The following is a 19156-nucleotide window of genomic DNA, read 5'->3' as shown; positions in this document are numbered from 1 at the left end:
GGAGTGTGAGGGGTTTGCACAGAGTGTAAATTGGGGGAGTGTGAGAGGTTTGCACAGAGTGTAAATTGGGGAGTGTGAGGGGTTTGCACACAGCCTGTAAATTGGGGCGTGTGAGGAGTTTGCACAGAGACAGTGAATTGGGGAGTGTGAGGGGTTTGCAAAGAGACTGTAAATTGGGGCGTGTGAGAGGTTTGCACAGCGTAAATTGGGGAGTGTGAGGGGTTTGCACAGAGTTTAAATTGGGGGTGTGAGGGGTTTGCACAGAGACTTTGAATTGGGGGGGGGTGAGGGGTTTGCAGACAGACTGTAAAGTGGGGAAGTGTGAGGGGTTTGCACAAAGTGTAAATTGGGGCGTGTGAGGAGTTTGCACAGAGACTGTAAATTGGGGCGTGTGAGGAGTTTGCACAGAGACTGTAAATTGGGGAGTGTGAGGAGTTTGCACAGAGACAGTGAATTGGGAAGTGTGAGAGGTTTGCACAGCGTATATTGGGGAGTGTGAGGTTTGCACAGAGACTGGGAATTGGGGAGTGTGAGGTGTTTGCACAGTGACTATAAATTGGGGAGTGTGAGGGGTTGCACAAAGGCTGTAAATTGGGGGAGTGTGAGGGGTTTGCACAGAGACTATGAATTGGGGAGTGTGAGATGTTTGCACAGAGACTGTAAATTGGGGGCTGTGAGGGGTTTGCTCAGACTGTAAATTGGGGAGTGTGAGAGGTTTGCACAGGGTGTAAATTGGGGGAGTGTGAGGGGTTTGCACAGAGTGTAAATTGGTGCGTGTGAGAGGTTTGCACAGTGTAAATTGGGGTGTGTGAGAGGTTTGCACAGAGTGTAAATTGGGGAGTGTGAGGGGTTTGCACATAGACTGTAAATTGGGGCGTGTGAGGAGTTTGCACAGAGACAGTGAATTGGGGAGTGTGAGGAGTTTGCACAGAGACTGGGAATTGGGGAGTGTGAGGGGTTCGCACAGAGACTGTGAATTGGGGAGTGTGAGGGGTTGCACAAAGGCTGAAAATTGGGGGCGTGTGAGGTGTTTGCACAGAGACTGTAAATTGGGGGCTGTGAGGGGTTTGCTCAGGGATTGTAAATTGGGGAGTGAGAGGGGTTTGAGGAGTGTGAGGATTTTGCACATAGACTGTAAATTGGGAAGTGTGAGGGGTTTGCACAGAGACTGTAAATTGGGATGTGTGAGGGGTTTGCACAGAGACAGTGAATTGTGGAGTGTGAGGGGTTGCAAAGCGACTGTGAATTGGGGAGTGTGATAGGTTTGCACAGCGACAGTGAATTGGGAGTTTGAGGTGTTTGCACAGAGACTGAATTGGGGGGTGTGCGGGGTTTGCAGACAGACTGTAAAGTGTGGAAGTGTTAGGGGTTTGCACACAGTGTAAATTGGTGAGTGTGAGAGGTTTGCACAGAGACAGTGAATTGGGGAGTGTGAGAGGTTTGCACAGCGTAAATTGGGGATTGTGAGGGGTTTGCACAGAGTTTAACTTGGGGGTGTGAGAGGTTTGCACAGAGACTGGGAATTGGGAGTGTGAGGTGTTTGCACAGTGACTATAAATTGGGGAGTGTGAGGGGTTGCACAAAGGCTGTAAATTGGGGGAGTGTGAGGGGTTTGCACAGACTATGAATTGGGGAGTGTGAGGTGTTTGCACAGAGACTGTAAATTGGGGGCTGTGAGGGGTTTGCTCAGAGACTGTAAATTGGGAAGTGTGGTGGGTTTGCACAGAGACTGTGAATTGGGGGGGGGGGGGGGGTGAGGCGTTTGCACGGTGACTGTAAATTGGGGAATGTGAGGGGTTTGCACAGAGACTGTTAATTGGGGTGTGTGAGGGGTTTCCACAGAGACTGTAAATTCGGGAGTGTGAGAAATTTGCACAGAGACTGTAAAATGGGGAGTGTAAGAGGTTTCGACCGACACTGTAAATTGGGGCGTGTGAGGGGATTGCACAGAGGCTGTAATTTGGGGAGTGTGAGGAGTTTGCACAGAGACAGTGAATTGTGGAGTGTGAGGGGTTTGCACAGAGACAGTGAATTGTGGAGTGTGAGAGGTTTGCACAGAGACTGTGAATTGGGGAGAGTGAGGGGTTTGCACAGAGACTGTGAATTGGGGGGGGGGAGGGTGAGGGGTTTGCACACCAACTGTAAATTGGGGAGTGTGAGAGGTTGCAAAGCGACTGTGAATTGGGGAGTGTGATAGGTTTGCACAGCGACAGTGAATTGGGAGTTTGAGGTGTTTGCACAGAGACTGTGAATTGGGGGGTGTGCGATGTTTGCACAGAGACTGTAAGTTGGGGTGTATGAGTGGTTTGCAGAGTGTAAATTGGGGCATGTTAGGCGTTTGCACAGAGACTGTGAATTGGGGAGTGTGAGGGGTTTGCACAGAGACTGAATTGGGGGGGGTGGTGTGAGGGGTTTGCACAAAGTGTAAATTGGTGAGTGTGAGAGGTTTGCACAGAGTGTAAATTGGGGGTTGTGAGGGATTTGCACACACACAGTAAATTGGGGCGTGTGGGGGGTTTGCACAGAGACAGTGAACTGAGGAGTTTGAGGGGTTTGCACAGAGACTGTAAATTGGGGCGTGTGAGGAGTTTGCACAGAGGACAGTGAATTGGGGAGTGTGAGGGGTTTGCAAAGAGACTGTGAATTGGGGAGTGTCAGTGGTTTGGACAGAGTGTAAATTAGAGGAGTGTGAGAGCTTTGCACAGTGTAAATTGGGGTGTGTGAGAGGTTTGCACAGAGTGTAAATTGGAGAGTGTGAGGGGTTTGCACACAGACTGTAAATTGGGGCGTGTGAGGAGTTTGTACAGACAGTGAATTGGGGAGTGTGAGGTGTTTGCACAGTGACTATAAATTGGCGAGTGTGAGGGGTTGCACAAAGGCTGTAAATTGGGGGAGTGTGAGGGGTTTGCACAGAGACTATGAATTGGGCAGTGTGAGGTGTTTGCACAGAGACTGTAAATTGGGGGCTGTGAGGGGTTTGCTCAGAGACTGTAAATTGGGGAGTGAGAGGGGTTTGAGGAGTGTGAGGATTTTACACATAGACTGTAAATTGGGAAATATGAGGGGTTTGCACAGAGACTGTAAATTGGGATGTGTGAGGGGTTTGCACAGAGACTGTAAATTGGGGAATGTGAGGAGTTTGCACAGAGACAGTGAATTGTGGAGTGTGAGGGGTTTGCAAAGCGACTGTGAATTGGGGAGTGTGAGGGGTTTGTACAGAGACTGTAAATTGGGGAGTGTGAGGGGTTTGCACAGAGAATGTGAATTGGGGAGTGTGAGGGGTTTCCACAGAGACTATAAATTGGGGTTGTGAGGGGTTTGCACAGAGTGTAAATTGGGGAATGTGAGGGGTTTGCACAGACTGTGAATTGGGGGTGGTGAGGGGTTTGCACACCGACTGTAAATTGGGGAGTGTGAGGGGTTTGCAAAGACACTGTGAATTGGGGAGTGTGAGAGATTTGCACAGAGTGTAAATTGGGGGAGTGTGACGGGTTTGCACACAGACTGTAAATTGGGGCGTGTGAGGAGTTTGCACAGCGACAGTGAATTGGGAGTGTGAGGGGTTTGCACAGAGACTGTGAATTGGGGGGGGGAGGGGTGAGGGGTTTGCACAGAGACTGTAAGTTGGGGTGTATGAGTGGTTTGCAGAGTGTAAATTGGGGCATGTGAGGCGTTTGCACAGAGACTGTGAATTGGGGAGTGTGAGGTGTTTGCACAGAGACTGTGAATTGGGGGGGGGGGGGTGAGGGGTTTGCAGACAGACTGTAAAGTGGGGAAGTGTGAGGGGTTTGCACAAAGTGTAAATTGGTGAGTGTGAGAGGTTTGCACACAGACTGTAAATTGGGGCGTGTGAGGAGTTTGCACAGAGACAGTGAATTGGGGAGTGTGAGGGGTTTGCAAAGAGACTGTAAATTGGGGAGTGTGAGAGGTTTGCACAGCGTAAATTGGGGAGTGTGAGAGGTTTGCACAGAGTGTAAATTGGGGAGTGTGAGAGGTTTGCACAGAGTCTGTAAATTGTGGGAGTGTGAGGGGTTTGCACAGAGACTGGGAATTGGGGAGTTTGAGGTGTTTGCACAGTGACTATAAATTGGGGAGTGTGAGGGGTTTCCACAGAGACTGTAAATCGGGGGAGTGTGAGGGGTTTGCACAGAGACTGTGAATTGGGGAATGTGAGGGGTTGCACAAAGGCTGTAAATTGGGGGAGTGTGAGGGGCTTGCACAGAGACTATGAATTGGGGAGTGTGAGGTGTTTGCACAGAGACTGTAAATTGGGGCGTGAGAGGGGTTTGAGGAGTGTGAGGATTTTGCACATAGACTGTAAATTGGGAAGTGTGTGTGAGGTTTGGGGAGCGGTCACTGTTGAAGTCTGTGAGGGATGGGGAGAGGTCACTGTTACAGTGTCTGAGATTTGGGAATGGTCAATGTTGGAGAGTGGGCAGCATGGAAGGACAGTGGTTCGCACTGTTATTTCATAGCGCCAGGGTCCCAGGTTCGATTCTCAGCTTGGGTCACTGTCTGTGTGGAGTCTGCACGTTCTCCCCATGTCTGGTTGGGTTTCCTCCAGGTGCTCCGGTTTCCTCCCACAAGTCCCGAACGACGTGCTGGTGTGTATAGGACATTCTGAATTCTCCCTCATAGTACCTGAACAAGCGCCGGATTGTGGTGACTAGGGTTTTTTCACAGTAACTGCATTGCAGTGTTAATGTAAGCCTTCTTGTGACAATAATAAAGATTATTATTATTATGAGATTTGGGGAGTGGTCACTGTTACAGTGTGTCATTCGGGGCATGGTCATCTTAATGTGTGAGGTTTTGGTGATTGGTCTCTGATGCAGTGTGTGAGGTTTTGGTGATTGGTCTCTGTTGCAGTGTGTGAGGTTTTGGTGATTGGTCTCTGTTGCAGTGTGTGAGGTTTTGGTGATTGGTCTCTGTTGCAGTGTGTGAGGTTTTGGTGATTGGTCTCTGTTACAGTGTGTGAGGTTTTGGTGATTGGTCTCTGTTACAGTGTGTGAGGTTTGGCAAGGGATCTCTGGTATGTTCTCATGGTTCATGAGTTTTGAATTGTTGTTGAGCTTTCAATTAATTGCCTGAGTTCTGTTTCCCTTGGCAGCAAGATGAATTAGCCAAGTCGTTCATGTCTTTCCTGGACTATGGAATCTCACTTCTTCAGAAATACAGAGATGTTTTTCCAATGTCTGACCCCAAGTCTGCTGAACATCAGCAATCTTTACTCAGGTGAGACATTTCTATGAATCATTCTGGAACGTCTTATCAAAGCAAAACATAAACATCCCTGAACCTCACACACTGTAGCAGAGACCCAGTAGAGAACACAGAGAAAAACATTTCTCCTCATCACCAAACAATCCCCAATCTCCTTTCCTCCGGAGAGTCCGGTTGCTGACGTTGAGAAGCTGCTAATCGTGGCCCAGGGATGCAGAGCATTAAGTGCGTGGTGGTGGGGGACGGTGCCGTTGGAAAGACCTCACTGTTGATCTGTTACACCACCAATGCCTTTCCCAAAGAGTACATCCCAACCGTCTTTGACAACTATAGTGCGCAGATCACGGTGGACAGTCGGACAGTTAGTCTGAACCTTTGGGATACTGCGGGTCAGGAGGAGTATGATAGACTCAGGACTTTGTCCTACCCCCAAACCAATGTCTTCATCATCTGCTTCTCCATAGCTAGTCCCCCATCGTACGAGAATGTCCGCCACAAGTGGCATCCCGAGGTGACCCACCACTGCCCAGATGTGCCCATGCTCTTGGTGGGCACCAAGAAGGACCTGCGGAACGACCCGGAAACCATCAAGAAGCTGAAGGACCCGAGCCTGGCACCAATCATGCAGCACCAGGGCAACGAGCTGGCCAAGCAGATCCAGGCCGTGAAGTACATGGAGTGCTCAGCACTCAACCAGGAAGGAATTAAAGAGGTGTTTGCCGAGGCTGTGAGAGCTGTGATTAACCCAACTCCGGTGAAAATCAGAAAGCCCTGAGTACTCTTGTGAGGATGGTTCCCACTCTCCCCGACCCACTCCCACCTTGATTTGCCGCACAGTCAGGACATTTGAGATATTAGTGACTCTGGAATATCACTAACGCTCGTTGGGAAGAAATCTGCTTCGTCCAGTTTAAGAAGGATTAGCCAGATTGACGTCTCCAATTGGACTGGTTCCTATTTTCCCCTCCCTCCCTCATCAATCAAACATCCAGGAAACATTTGAGTATTTTGGGATGAGTGTGTGAAGGGGTCCTCATTGCTGTCCTTGTCCCCTCCTCACTTTGCTGAGCAGGCAGACCCTGTGGATCCTCCATCCTTTGGCCTTCCCTCCCCAGAGCTCATCCCAGCTGGACATTCCCTATATTCCTTTTCCTGGAATAACACGTTCCTGAGGGATTGTCCACATCTCCCTGTTGGATGAGTCCCACCTTTTTAGCCGTAGTAAAATGGATTGGCCATGATAAATTGCCCTTAGTGTCCAAAATTGCCCTTAGTGTTGGGCGGGGTTACTGGGTTATGGGGATAGGGTGGAGGTGTTGACCTTGGGTGGGGTGCTCTTTCCAAGGGCCGGTGCAGACTTGACGGGCCGAATGGCCTCCTTCTGCACTGTAAATTCTATGATAATCCCCAAACCTCACACACTGTAACGATGACCCATCCCCAAACCTCACACACTCTAACAGTGACCCATCCCCAAACCTCACACACTGTAACAGTGACCCATCCCCAAACCTCACACACTGTAACAGACACCACTCTCCAAACCTCACACACTGTAACAGACACCACTCTCCAAACCTCACACACTGTAACAGGCACCACTCCCCAAACCTCTCACACTGTAACAGTGACACATCCCCAAACGTCACACACTGTAACAGTCACCCATCCACAAACCTCACACACTGTAACAGTGACACATCCCCAAACCTCACACACTGTAACAGTGGCCCCTCCCCAAACCTCACACACTGTAACAGTGACCCCTCCCCAAACCTCTCTCACTGTAACAGTGACCACACCCCAAACCTCACACACTGTAACAGACACCATTCCCCAAACCTCACACACTGTAACAGTGACTATTCCCCAAACGACACACATTGTAACAGTGACCTCTACCTGAACCTCACACACAGTAACAGTGACCCCTCTGCAAACCTCACACACTGGAACAGTGACCACTCCACAAACCTCACACACTGTAACAGACACCACTCCCAAAACCTCACACACTGTAACAGTGACCCTTCCCCAAACCTCACACACTGTAACAGTGACCCATCCCCAACCCTCACACACTGTAACAGTGACCACTTCCCAAACCTCTCATTCTGTAACAGAGACCCCTCACCAAACCTCACACACTGTAACAATGACCCTCCTGAATCCCCACACACTGTATCAGTGACCCCTCCCCAAACACCTCACACTGTAACACTGACCCCTCTCCAAACCTCACACACTGCAACACTGACCCCTCTCGAAACCCGACACACTGTAACAGTGACCCCTCCCCAAACCTCACACACTGTAACAGTGACCACTCCCCAAACCTCACACACTGTAACACTGACCCATCCACAAACCTCACACACTGTAACAGTGACCACTCCCCAAACCTCACACACTGTAACAGACACCATTCCCCAAACCTCACACACTGTAACAGTGACTATTCCCCAAACGACACACATTGTAACAGTGACCTCTACCTGAACCTCACACACAGTAACAGTGACCCCTCTGCAAACCTCACACACTGGAACAGTGACCACTCCACAAACCTCACACACTGTAACAGACACCACTCCCCAAACCTCACACACTGTAACAGTGACCCTTCCCCAAACCTCACACACTGTAACAGTGACCCATCCCCAACCCTCACACACTGTAACAGTGACCACTTCCCAAACCTCTCATTCTGTAACAGAGACCCCTCACCAAACCTCACACACTGTAACAATGACCCTCCTGAATTCCCACACACTGTATCAGTGACCCCTCCCCAAACCCCTCCAACTGTAACACTGACCCCTCTCCAAACCTCACACACTGCAACACTGACCCCTCTCGAAACCCGACACACTGTAACAGTGACCCATCCCCAAACTTCACACAATGTAACAGTGACCTCTCCCCAAACCTCACACACTGTAACAGTAACCCATCCCCAAACCTCACACTGTAACAGTGACCCCTCTCCAAACCTCACACACAGTAACAGACACCACTCCCCAAACCTCAAACACAGTAACAGACACCACTCCCCAAACCTCACACACTGTCACAGTGACCACTCCCCAAACCTCACACACTGTAACAGACACCACTCCCCAAACCTCAAACACAGTAACAGACACCACTCCCCAAACCTCACACACTGTAACAGTGACCACTCCCCAAACCTCACACACTGTAACAGTGACCACTCCCCAAACCTCACACACTGTAACAGTGACCCCTCTCCAAACCTCACACACTGCAACACTGACCACTCTCGAAACCTGAGACACTGTAACAGTGACCCCCTCCCCAAACATCAGACACTGTAACAGTGACCCCTCCCCAAACATCAGGCACTGTAACAGTGATCCATCCCCAAACCTCACACACTGTAACAGGGACCCTCCAGAATCCTCACACACTGTAACAGTGACCCCTCACCAAGCCTCACACACTGTAACAGTGACCCCTCCCACAACATCAGGCACTGTAACAGTGACCCCTCCCAAAACCTCACACACTGTAACAGTGACCCCTCGCACAACATCAGGCACTGTAACAGTGACCCCTCCCCAAACCTCGCACACTGTAACAGTGACCCCTTCCCAAACTTCACACACTAACAGTGACCCATCCCCAAACCTCACACACTAACAGTGACCCACCCCCAAACCTCACACAATGTACCAGTGACCCCTCCCCAAACCTCACACATTGTAACAGTGACCCATCCCCACACCTCACACACTGTAACAGTAACCCATCCCCAAACCTCACTGTAACAGTGACCCCTCTCCAAACCTCACACACTGTAACAGCCACCACTCCCCAAACCTCACACACTGTCACAGTGACCACTCCCCAAACCTCACACACTGTAACAGTGACCACTCCCCAAACCTCACACACTGTAACAGTGACCACTCCCCAAACCTCACACACTGTAACAGTGACCCATCCCCAAACCTCACACACTGTAACAGAGACCCTCCAGAATCCTCACACACTGTAACAGTGACCCCCCCAAACCTCACACACTAACAGTGACTCCCTCCCCAAACCTCAGACACTGTAACAGTGACCCCTCCCCAAACCTCACATACTGTAACAGTGACCCCTCCCCAAACCTCTCACACTGCAACACTGACCCCTCTCGAAACCCGAGACACTGTAACAGTGCCCCCTCCCCAAACATCAGGCACTGTAACAGTGACCCCTCCCCAAGCCTCTCACACTGTAACAGTGACCCATCCCCAAACCTCACACACTAACAGTGACCCATCCCCAAACCTCACACACTGTATCAGTGACCCCTCCCCAAACCCCTCACACTGTAACACTGACCCCTCTCCAAACCTCACACACTGCAACACTGACCCCTCTCGAAACCCGACACACTGTAACAGTGACCCATCCCCAAACCTCACACTGTAACAGTGACCCCTCTCCAAACCTCACACACAGTAAAAGACACCACTCCCCAAACCTCAAACACAGTAACAGACACCACTCCCCAAACCTCACACACTGTCACAGTGACCACTCCCCAAACCTCACACACTGTAACAGACACCACTCCCCAAACCTCACACACTGTCACAGTGACCACTCCCCAAACCTCAAACACAGTAACAGACACCACTCCCCAAACCTCACACACTGTCACAGTGACCACTCCCCAAACCTCACACACTGTAACAGACACCACTCCCCAAACCTCAAACACAGTAACAGACACCACTCCCCAAACCTCACACACTGTAACAGTGACCAATCCCCAAACCTCACACACTGTAACAGTGACCCCTCTCCAAACCTCACACACTGCAACACTGACCACTCTCGAAACCTGAGACACTGTAACAGTGACCCCCTCCCCAAACATCAGACACTGTAACAGTGACCCCTCCCCAAACCTCAGACACTGTAGCAGTGACCCCTCCTCAAACCTCACACACTGCAACACTGACCCCTCTCGAAACCTGAGACACTGTAACAGTGACCCCTCCCCAAAGCTCACACATTGTAACAATGACCCATCCCCAAACCTCACACACTGTAACAGTGACCCCTCCCACAACATCAGGCACTGTAACAGTGACCCCTCCCAAAACCTCACACACTGTAACAGTGACCCCTCGCACAACATCAGGCACTGTAACAGTGACCCCTCCCCAAACCTCGCACACTGTAACAGTGACCCATCCCCAAACCTCACACACTAACAGTGACCCACCCCCAAACCTCACACAATGTACCAGTGACCCATCCCCACACCTCACACACTGTAACAGTAACCCATCCCCAAACCTCACTGTAACAGTGACCCCTCTCCAAACCTCACACACTGTAACAGACACCACTCCCCAAACCTCACACACTGTCACAGTGACCACTCCCCAAACCTCACACACTGTAACAGTGACCACTCCCCAAACCTCACACACTGTAACAGTGACCCCTCCCCAAACTTCACACACTGTAACAGTGACCCATCCCCAAAACTCACACACTGTAACAGGGACCCTCCAGAATCCTCACACACTGTAACAGTGACCCCCCCAAACCTCACACACTAACAGTGACTCCCTCCCCAAACCTCAGACACTGTAACAGTGACCCCTCCCCAAACCTCACATACTGTAACAGTGACCCCTCCCCAAACCTCTCACACTGCAACACTGACCCCTCTCGAAACCCGAGACACTGTAACAGTGACCCCTCCCCAAACATCAGGCACTGTAACAGTGATCCCTCCCCAAACCTCACACTGTAACAGTGCCCCCTCCCCAAACATCAGGCACTGTAACAGTGACCCCTCCCCAAGCCTCTCACACTGTAACAGTGACCCATCCCCAAACCTCACACACTAACAGTGACCCATCCCCAAACCTCACACACTGTAACTGTGACACCTCCCCAAACCTCACACTTTGTAACAGTGACCCCTCGCCAAACCTCACACACTGTAACAGTGACCCCTTCCCAAACCTCACACACTGTAACACTGACCCCTCTCCAAACCTCGCACACTGCAACACTGACCACTCTCGAAACCTGAGACACTGTAACAGTGACCCCTCCCCAAAGCTCACACACTGTAACAGTGACTAATTCCCAAATCACACACACTGTAACAGTGACCCGTCCCCAAACATCTGACACTGTAACAGTGACCCCTCCCCAAACCTCACACACTGTAACAGTGACCCCTCCCCAAACATCGGGCACTGTAACAGTGATCCATCCCCAAACCTCACACTGTGACAGTGCCCCCTCCCCAAACATCAGGCAGTGTAACAGTGACCCCTCCCCAAACCTCACACACTCACAGTGACCCATCCCCAAACCTCACACACTAACAGTGACCCATCCCCAAACCTCACACATTGTAACAGTTACCCCTCCCCAAACCTCACACACTAACAGTGACCCCTCCCCAAACCTCACACACTGTAACACTGACCGCTCTCCAAACCTCACACACTGCAACACTGACCACTCTCGAAACCTGAGACACTGTAACAGTGACCCCTCCCCAAAGCTCACACACTGTAACAGTGACTAATTCCCAAATCACACACACTGTAACAGTGACCCCTCCCCAAACCTCACACACTGTAACAGTGACCCCTCCCCAAACATCGGGCACTGTAACAGTGATCCCTCCCCAAACCTCACACTGTAACAGTGCCCCCTCCCCAAACATCAGGCAGTGTAACAGTGACCCTTCCCCAAACCTCACACACTAACAGTGACCCATCCCCAAACCTCACACATTGTAACAGTGACCATCCCCAAACCTCACACACTGTAACAGTAACCCATCCCCAAACCTCTCATACTGTAACAGAGACCCCTCACCAAACCTCATACACTGTAACAATGACCCTCCTGAATCCCCACACACTGTAACAGTGATCCAGCCCCAAACCTCACACACTGTAACAGGGACCCTCCACAATCCTCACACACTGTAACAGTGACCCCTCCCCAAGCCTCACACACTGTAACAGTGACTTCCTCCCCAAACCTCAAACACTGTAACAGTGACCCATCCCCAAACCTCACACACTGTAACAGTGACTAATTCCCAAATCACACACACTGTAACAGCGACCCCTCCCCAAACATCAGGCACAGTAACAGTGAGCCCTCGCCAAACCTCACACTGTAACAGTGCCCCCTCCCCAAACATCAGGGACTGTAACAGTGACCCATCCCCAAACCTCACACACTGTAACAGTGACCCCTCCCCAAACCTCACACACTGTAACACTGACCCCTCTCCAAACCTCACACACTGCAACACTGACCACTCTCGAAACCTGAGACACTGTAACAGTGACCACTCCACAAAGCTCACACACTGTAACAGTGACTAATTCCCAAATCACACACACTGTAACAGTGACCCCTCCCCAAACCTCACACACTGTAACCGTGACCCCTCCCCAAACCTCACACACTGTAACAGTGACCTCTCCCCAAACATCGGGCACTGTAACAGTGATCCCTCCCCAAACCTCACACTGTAACAGTGACCATCCCCAAACCTCACACACTGTAACAGTAACCCATCCCCAAACCTCGCACTGGAACAGTGACCCCTCTCCAAACCTCACACACTGTAACAGACACCACTCCCCAAACCTCACACAGTAACAGACACCACTCCCCAAACCTCACACACTGTAACAGACACCACTCCCCAAACCTCACACACAGCAACAGACACCACTCCCCAAACTTCATACACAGTAACAGACACCACACCCCAAACCTCACACACTGTCACAGTGACCACTCCCCAAACCTCACACACTGTAACAGTGACCCCTCCCCAAACCTCACACATTGTAACAGTAACCCATCCCCAAACCTCTCATACTGTAACAGAGACCCCTCACCAAACCTCATACACTGTAACAATGACCCTCCTGAATCCCCACACACTGCAACAGTGACCCAGCCCCAAACCTCACACGCTGTAACAGTGACCCATCCCCAAACCTCACACACTGTAACAGTGACTCCCTCCCCAAACCTCAGACACTGTAACAGTGACCCCTCCCCAAAGCTCACACACTGTAACAGTGACCCCTCCCCAAACATCAGACACTAACAGTGAGCCCTCCCCAAACAGGGACTGTAACAGTGACCCATCCCCAAACCTCACACATTGTAACAGTGACCATCCCCAAACCTCACACCTGTAACAGTAACCCATTCCCAAACCTCACACTGGAACAGTGACCCCTCTCCAAACCTCACACACTGTAACAGACACCACTCCCCAAACCTCACACACAGTAACAGACACCACTCCCCAAACCTCACCCACTGTAACAGTGACCCCTTCCCAAACCTCATACACTGTAACACTGACCCCTCTCCAAACCTCACACACTGCAACACTGACCCCTCTCGAAACCTGAGACACTATAACAGTGATCCCTCCCCAAGCATCAGGCACTGTAACAGTGCCCCCTCCCCAAACATCAGGCACTGTAACAGTGACCCCTCCCCAAACCTCACACACTAACAGTGACCCCCTCCCCAAACCTCACACAATGTAACAGTAACCCATCCCCAAATCTCTCATACTGTAACAGAGACCACTCACCAAACCTCACACACTGTAACAATGACCCTCCTGAATCCCCACACACTGTAACAGTGACCCAGCCCCAAACCTCACACGCTGTAACAGTGATCCATCCCCAAACCTCACACAGTATAACAGGGACCCTCCAGAATACTCACACACTGTAACAGTGACCCCTCCCCAAGCCTCACACACTGTAACAGTGACTTCCTCCCCAAACCTCAGACACTGTAACAGTGACCCCTCCCCAAACCTCACACACTGTAACAGTGACCCCTCTCCAAACCTCACACACTGCAACACTGTGCCTTCTCGAAACCTGAGACACTTTAACAGTGACCCCTCCCCAAAGCTCACACATTGTCACAGTGACCCATCCCCAAACCTCACACACTGTAACAGTGACTAATTCCCAAATCACACACACTGTAACAGACACCACTCCCCAAACCTCACACACAGTAACAGACACCACTCCCCAAACCTCACACACAGTAACAGACACCACTCCCCAAACCTCAGACACTGTAACAGACACCACTCCCCAAACCTCACACACAGTAACATACACCACTCCCCAAACCTCACACACTCTCACAGTGACCACTCCCCAAACCTCACACACTGTAACAGTGACCCCTTCCCAAACCTCACACAGTGCAACACTGACCCCTCTCCAAACCTCACACACTGCAACACTGACCCCTCTCGAAACCTGAGACACTGTAACAGTGATCCCTCTCCAAACCTCACACTGTAACAGTGCCCCCTCCCCAAACATCCGGCACACTAACAGTGACCCCTTCCCAAACCTCACACACTGTAACAGTGACCCCTCCCCAAACCTCACACACTGTAACAGTGACCCATCCCCAAACCTCACACACTAACAGTGACCCATCCCCACACCTCACACACTGTAACAGACACCACACCCCAAACCTCACACACAGTAACAGACACCACTCCCCAAACCTCACACACTGTAACAGACACCAATCCCCAAACCTCACACACAGTAGCAGACACCACTCCCCAAACCTCATACACAGTAACAGACACCACTCCCCAAACCTCACACACTGTCACAGTGACCACTCCCCAAACCTGACACATTGTCACAGACACCACTCCCCAAACCTCACACACAGTAACAGTGACCACTCCCCAAACCTCAGACACTGTAACAGTGACCACTCCACAAACCTCTCACACAGTCACAGAGACCACGCCCCAAACCTCATACACTGTAACAGTGGCCCATCCCCAAACCTCACACTGTAACAGTAACCCATCCCCAAACTTCACACTGTAACAGTGACCCCTCTCCAAACCTCACACACTGTAACAGACACCACTCCCCAAACCTCACACACTGTAACAGGCACCACTCCCCAAACCTCTCACACTGTAACAGTGACCCATTCCCAAACCTCACACACTGTAACAGTGACCTCTCCCCAAACCTCTCTCACTGTAACAGTGACCCCTCCCCAAACCTCACACACTGTAACAGTGCCCCCTCCCCAAACATCAGGCAGTGTAACAGTGACCCCTCCCCAAACCTCACACATTGTAACAGTGACCATCCCCAAACCTCACACTGGAACAGTTACCCCTCTCCAAACCTAACACACTGTAACAGACACCACTTCCCAAACCTCACACACTAACAGACAGCACTCCCCAAACCTCACACACAGTAACCGACACCACTCCCCAAACCTCATACACAGTAACAGACACCACTCCCCAAACCTCACACACTGTCACAGTGACCACTCCCCAATCCTCACACACTGTAACAGACATCACTCCCCAAACCTCACACACAGTAACAGACACCACTCCCCAAACCTCACACACTGTAACAGTGACCACTCCCCAAACCTCATACACTGTAACACTGACACCTCTCCAAACCTCACACACTGCAACACTGACCCCTCTCGAAACCTGAGACACTATAACAGTGACCCCTCCCCAAACCTCACACACTGTAACAGTGACTAATTCCCAAATCACACACACTGTAACAGTGACCCCTCCCCAAACATCAGGCACTGTAACAGTGATCCCTCCCCAAACCTCACACTGTAACAGTGCCCCCTCCCCAAACATCAGGCACTGTAACAGTGACCCCTCTCCAAACCTCACACACTGTAACAGACACCACTCCCCAAACCTCACACACTGTAACAGACACCACTCCCCAAACCTCACACACAGTAACAGACACCACTCCCCAAACCTCATACACAGTAACAGACACCACTCCCCAAACCTCACACACTGTCACAGTGACCACTCCCCAAACCTCACACACTGTAACAGACACCACTCCCCAAACCTCACACACAGTAACAGACACCACTCCCCAAACCTCACACACTGTAACAGTGACCACTCCCCAAACCTGACACACTGTAACAGTGACCCCTTCCCAAACATCACACACTGTAACACTGACCCCTCTCCAAACCTCACACACTGCAACACTGACCCCTCTCGAAACCTGAGACACTGTAACAGTGACCCCTCTCCAAAGCTCACACACTGTAACAGTGACCCATCCCCAAACCTCACACACTGAAACAGTGACTAATTCCCAAATCACACACACTGTAACAGTGACCCCTCCCCAAACATCAGACACTGTAACAGTGCCCCCTCCCCAAACATCAGGGACTGGAACAGTGATCCCACCCCAAACCTCACACACTGTAACAGTGACCCCTCCCCAAACCTCACACACCGTAACAGACACCAATCCCCAAACCTCACACACTGTAACAGTGACCCCTCCCCAAACCTCACACACTGTAACAGTAACCCATCCCCAAACCTCACACTGTAACAGTGACCCCTCTCCAAACCTCACACACTGTAACAGACACCACTCCCCAAACCTCACACACTGTAACAGACACCACTCCCCAAACCTCACACACCGTAACAGACACCACTCCCCAAACCTCATACACTGTAACAGACACCACTCCCCAAACCTCACACACCGTAACTGACACCAATCCCCAAACCTCACACACTGTAACAGTGACCACTCCCCAAACCTCACACACTGTAACAGTGACCCCTTCCCAAACCTCACACACTGCAACACTGACCCCTCTCGAAACCTGAGACACTGTAACAGTGACCCATCCCCAAACCTCACACTGTAACAGTGACTAATTCCCAAATCACACACACAGTAACAGTGACCCCTCCCCAAACATCACACACTGTAACAGTGACCCCTCCCTAAACCTCACACACTAACAATGACCCCTCCCCAAACCTCACACACTGTAACAGTGACCCCTCCCCAAACCTCACACACTAACAATGACCACTCCCCAAACCCCTCACACCGTAACAGACACCACTCCCCAGACCTCCCACACTGTAACAGTGACCCCTTCCCAAACCTCACACACTGTAACACTGACCCCTCTCCAAACCTCACACACTGCAACACTGACCCCTCTCGAAACCTGAGACACTGTAACAGTGACCCCTCCCCAAACCTCACACACTGTAACAGTGACTAATTCCCAAATCACACACACAGTAACAGTGACCCCTCCCCAAACCTCACACACTGTAACAGTGACCCGTCCCCAAACATCGGGCAATGTAACAGTGATCCCTCCCCAAACCTCACACTGTAACAGTGCCTCCTCCCCAAACATCAGGCAGTGTAACAGTGACCCCTCCCCGAACAAAGAACAAAGAAATGTACAGCACAGGAACAGGCCCTTCAGCCCTCCAAGCCCGTGCCGACCATACTGCCCGACTAAACTACAATCTTCTACACTTCCTGGGTCCGTATCCTTCTATTCCCATCCTATTCATATATTTGTCAAGATGCCCCTTAAATGTCCCTATCGTCCCTGCCTCCACTACCTCCTCCGGTAGTGAGTTCCAGGCACCCACTACCCTCTGCGTAAAAAACTTGCCTCGTACATCTACTCTAAACTTTGCCCCTCTCACCTTAAACCTATGCCCCCTAGTAATTGACCCCTCTACCCTGGGGAAAAGCCTCTGACTATCCACTCTGTCTATGCCCCTCATAATTTTGTATACCTCTATCAGGTCGCCCCTCAACCTCCTTCGTTCCAGTGAGAACAAACCGAGTTTATTCAATCGCTCCTCATAGCTTATGCCCTCCATACCAGGCAACATTCTGGTAAATCTCTTCTGCACCCTCTCTAAAGCCTCCACATCCTTCTGGTAGTGTGGCGACCAGAATTGAACACTATACTCCAAGTGTGGCCTAACTAAGGTTCTATACAGCTGCAACATGACTTGCCAATTCTTATACTCAATGCCCCGGCCAATGAAGGCAAGCATGCCGTATGCCTTCTTGACTACCTTCTCCACCTGTGTAGCCCCTTTCAGTGATCTGTGGACCTGTACTCCTAGATCTCTTTGACTTTCAATACTCTTGAGGGTTCTCCCATTCACTGTATATTCCCTACCTGCATTAGCCCTTCCAAAATGCATTACCTCACATTTGTCCAGGTTAAACTCCATCTGCCATCTCTCCGCCCAAGTCTCCAGACAATCTAAATCCTGCTGTATCCTCAGACAGTCCTCATCGCTATCCGCAATTCCACCAACCTTTGTGTCGTCTGCAAACTTACTAATCAGACCAGTTACATTTTCCTCCAAATCATTTATATATACTACAAAGAGCAAAGGTCCCAGCACTGATCCCTGTGGAACACCACTGGTCACAGCCCTCCAATTAGAAAAGCATCCCTCCATTGCTACCCTCTGCCTTCTATGGCCTAGCCAGTTCTGTATCCACCTTGCCAGTTCACCCCTGATCCCGTGTGACTTCACCTTTTGTACTAGTCTACCATGAGGGACCTTGTCAAAGGCCTTACTGAAGTCCATATAGACAACATCTACTGCCCTACCTGCATCAATCATCCTAGTGACCTCCTCGAAAAACTCTATCAAGTTAGTGAGACACGACCTCCCCTTCACAAAACCGTGCTGCCTCTCACTAATACGTCCATTTGCTTCCAAATGGGAGTAGATCCTGTCTCGAAGAATTCTCTCCAGTAATTTCCCTACCACTGAAGTAAGGCTCACCGGCCTGTAGTTCCCGGGATTATCCCTGCCACCCTTCTTAAACAGAGGAACAACATTGGCTATTCTCCAGTCCTCCGGGACATCCCCTGAAGACAGCGAGGATCCAAAGATTTCTGTCAAGGCCTCAGCAATTTCCTCTCCAGCCTCCTTCAGTATTCTGGGGTAGATCCCATCCGGCCCTGGGGACTTATCTACCTTAATATTTTTTAA

At 50.7% G+C, this 19156-nt stretch overlaps 2 protein-coding genes across 2 annotated transcripts in view; both read left to right on the top strand.

The window, feature by feature from the left end:
* unc13d (unc-13 homolog D (C. elegans)) overlaps positions 1–19156 on the top strand; it is a 653595-nt gene that overhangs the window by 496828 nt on the left and 137611 nt on the right. The window contains exon 14 of the mRNA XM_072481965.1: positions 5111–5235. Within this exon, the coding sequence (XP_072338066.1) occupies positions 5111–5235 (125 nt within the window). The remainder of the gene's footprint in view (positions 1–5110; positions 5236–19156) is intronic.
* Positions 5426–5998, top strand: LOC140395332 (rho-related GTP-binding protein RhoG-like). The gene has a single exon (XM_072482967.1). It carries the CDS (start codon positions 5435–5437, stop codon positions 5996–5998), a length of 564 nt encoding a protein of 187 aa, XP_072339068.1. The 5' UTR covers positions 5426–5434.

This window comes from Scyliorhinus torazame, chromosome 18, assembly GCF_047496885.1.
Source record: "Scyliorhinus torazame isolate Kashiwa2021f chromosome 18, sScyTor2.1, whole genome shotgun sequence".
Taxonomy (NCBI): Eukaryota; Metazoa; Chordata; class Chondrichthyes; order Carcharhiniformes; family Scyliorhinidae; genus Scyliorhinus; species Scyliorhinus torazame.
Note: the sequence above shows the minus strand (reverse complement) of the source record. Positions and strands in the feature narration are given on the sequence as shown.